Genomic DNA, 568 nt, shown 5'->3' with positions numbered 1-568 from the left:
TCGATCTCAGAGATGTATATATGGGGGTAGTTTTAGAAACCCAATTACAGAAGTAATAATCCTTAAAGGCAGTTGCAGTAGATGTAAACCATATGGAGCGAAGGTTGTGTAATTAACTAATTAACAAACTATTGCTAAGTTCAACTCTCCCAACTGTCAGAGTTGCCGAGTTAGTGATTGCCGAATTGATGAGGTTTAATCTGAACAGTTTCCCCATTTACAAAGTGTAATGAATATGCTGAGTGAAAATGTTTCATATCACAGCGATGCAGATGAGACGTCACAGTCTATATATCTAACTTCCTACAAATAGACGTTATACATCCCTATTAAATTACTTCCTAAATATATGATTACTTAACTGACACTTGTTAATAAAGCATTTACCACTTAAGTTGCCATATCCAATGTATTCTTCCAGTGGCTCGAGTGCTGAAAACTTTCCAGTGTACCGTTCATGGTTTCAGCAGAACGCCGCAGTCAGAAAGCAAGAGGTCTCCTTATATAGACGTTTACTGGTGAGTTTGCGAAAAGAAGCGTCATGCAGTCGTGATGGGAATACAAGAAA

The 568-nt window shown here is 37.9% G+C and overlaps 1 protein-coding gene across 1 annotated transcript in view; it reads left to right on the top strand.

Annotated features, from left to right (window-relative positions):
- LOC119592912 (glyoxylate/hydroxypyruvate reductase A-like) overlaps window positions 1-568 on the top strand; it is an 11,821-nt gene that overhangs the window by 9,328 nt on the left and 1,925 nt on the right. Inside the window, exons 6-7 of the mRNA XM_037941804.1 lie at window positions 161-226; window positions 396-518. Coding sequence (XP_037797732.1) covers window positions 161-226; window positions 396-518 — 189 coding nt within the window. The remainder of the gene's footprint in view (window positions 1-160; window positions 227-395; window positions 519-568) is intronic.

The sequence above is a fragment of the Penaeus monodon genome, chromosome 31 (genome assembly GCF_015228065.2).
Source record: "Penaeus monodon isolate SGIC_2016 chromosome 31, NSTDA_Pmon_1, whole genome shotgun sequence".
NCBI lineage: Eukaryota > Metazoa > Arthropoda > Malacostraca > Decapoda > Penaeidae > Penaeus > Penaeus monodon.
The sequence above is the reverse complement of the archived record's forward strand: the minus strand, read 5'-3'. Positions and strand labels throughout refer to the sequence as shown.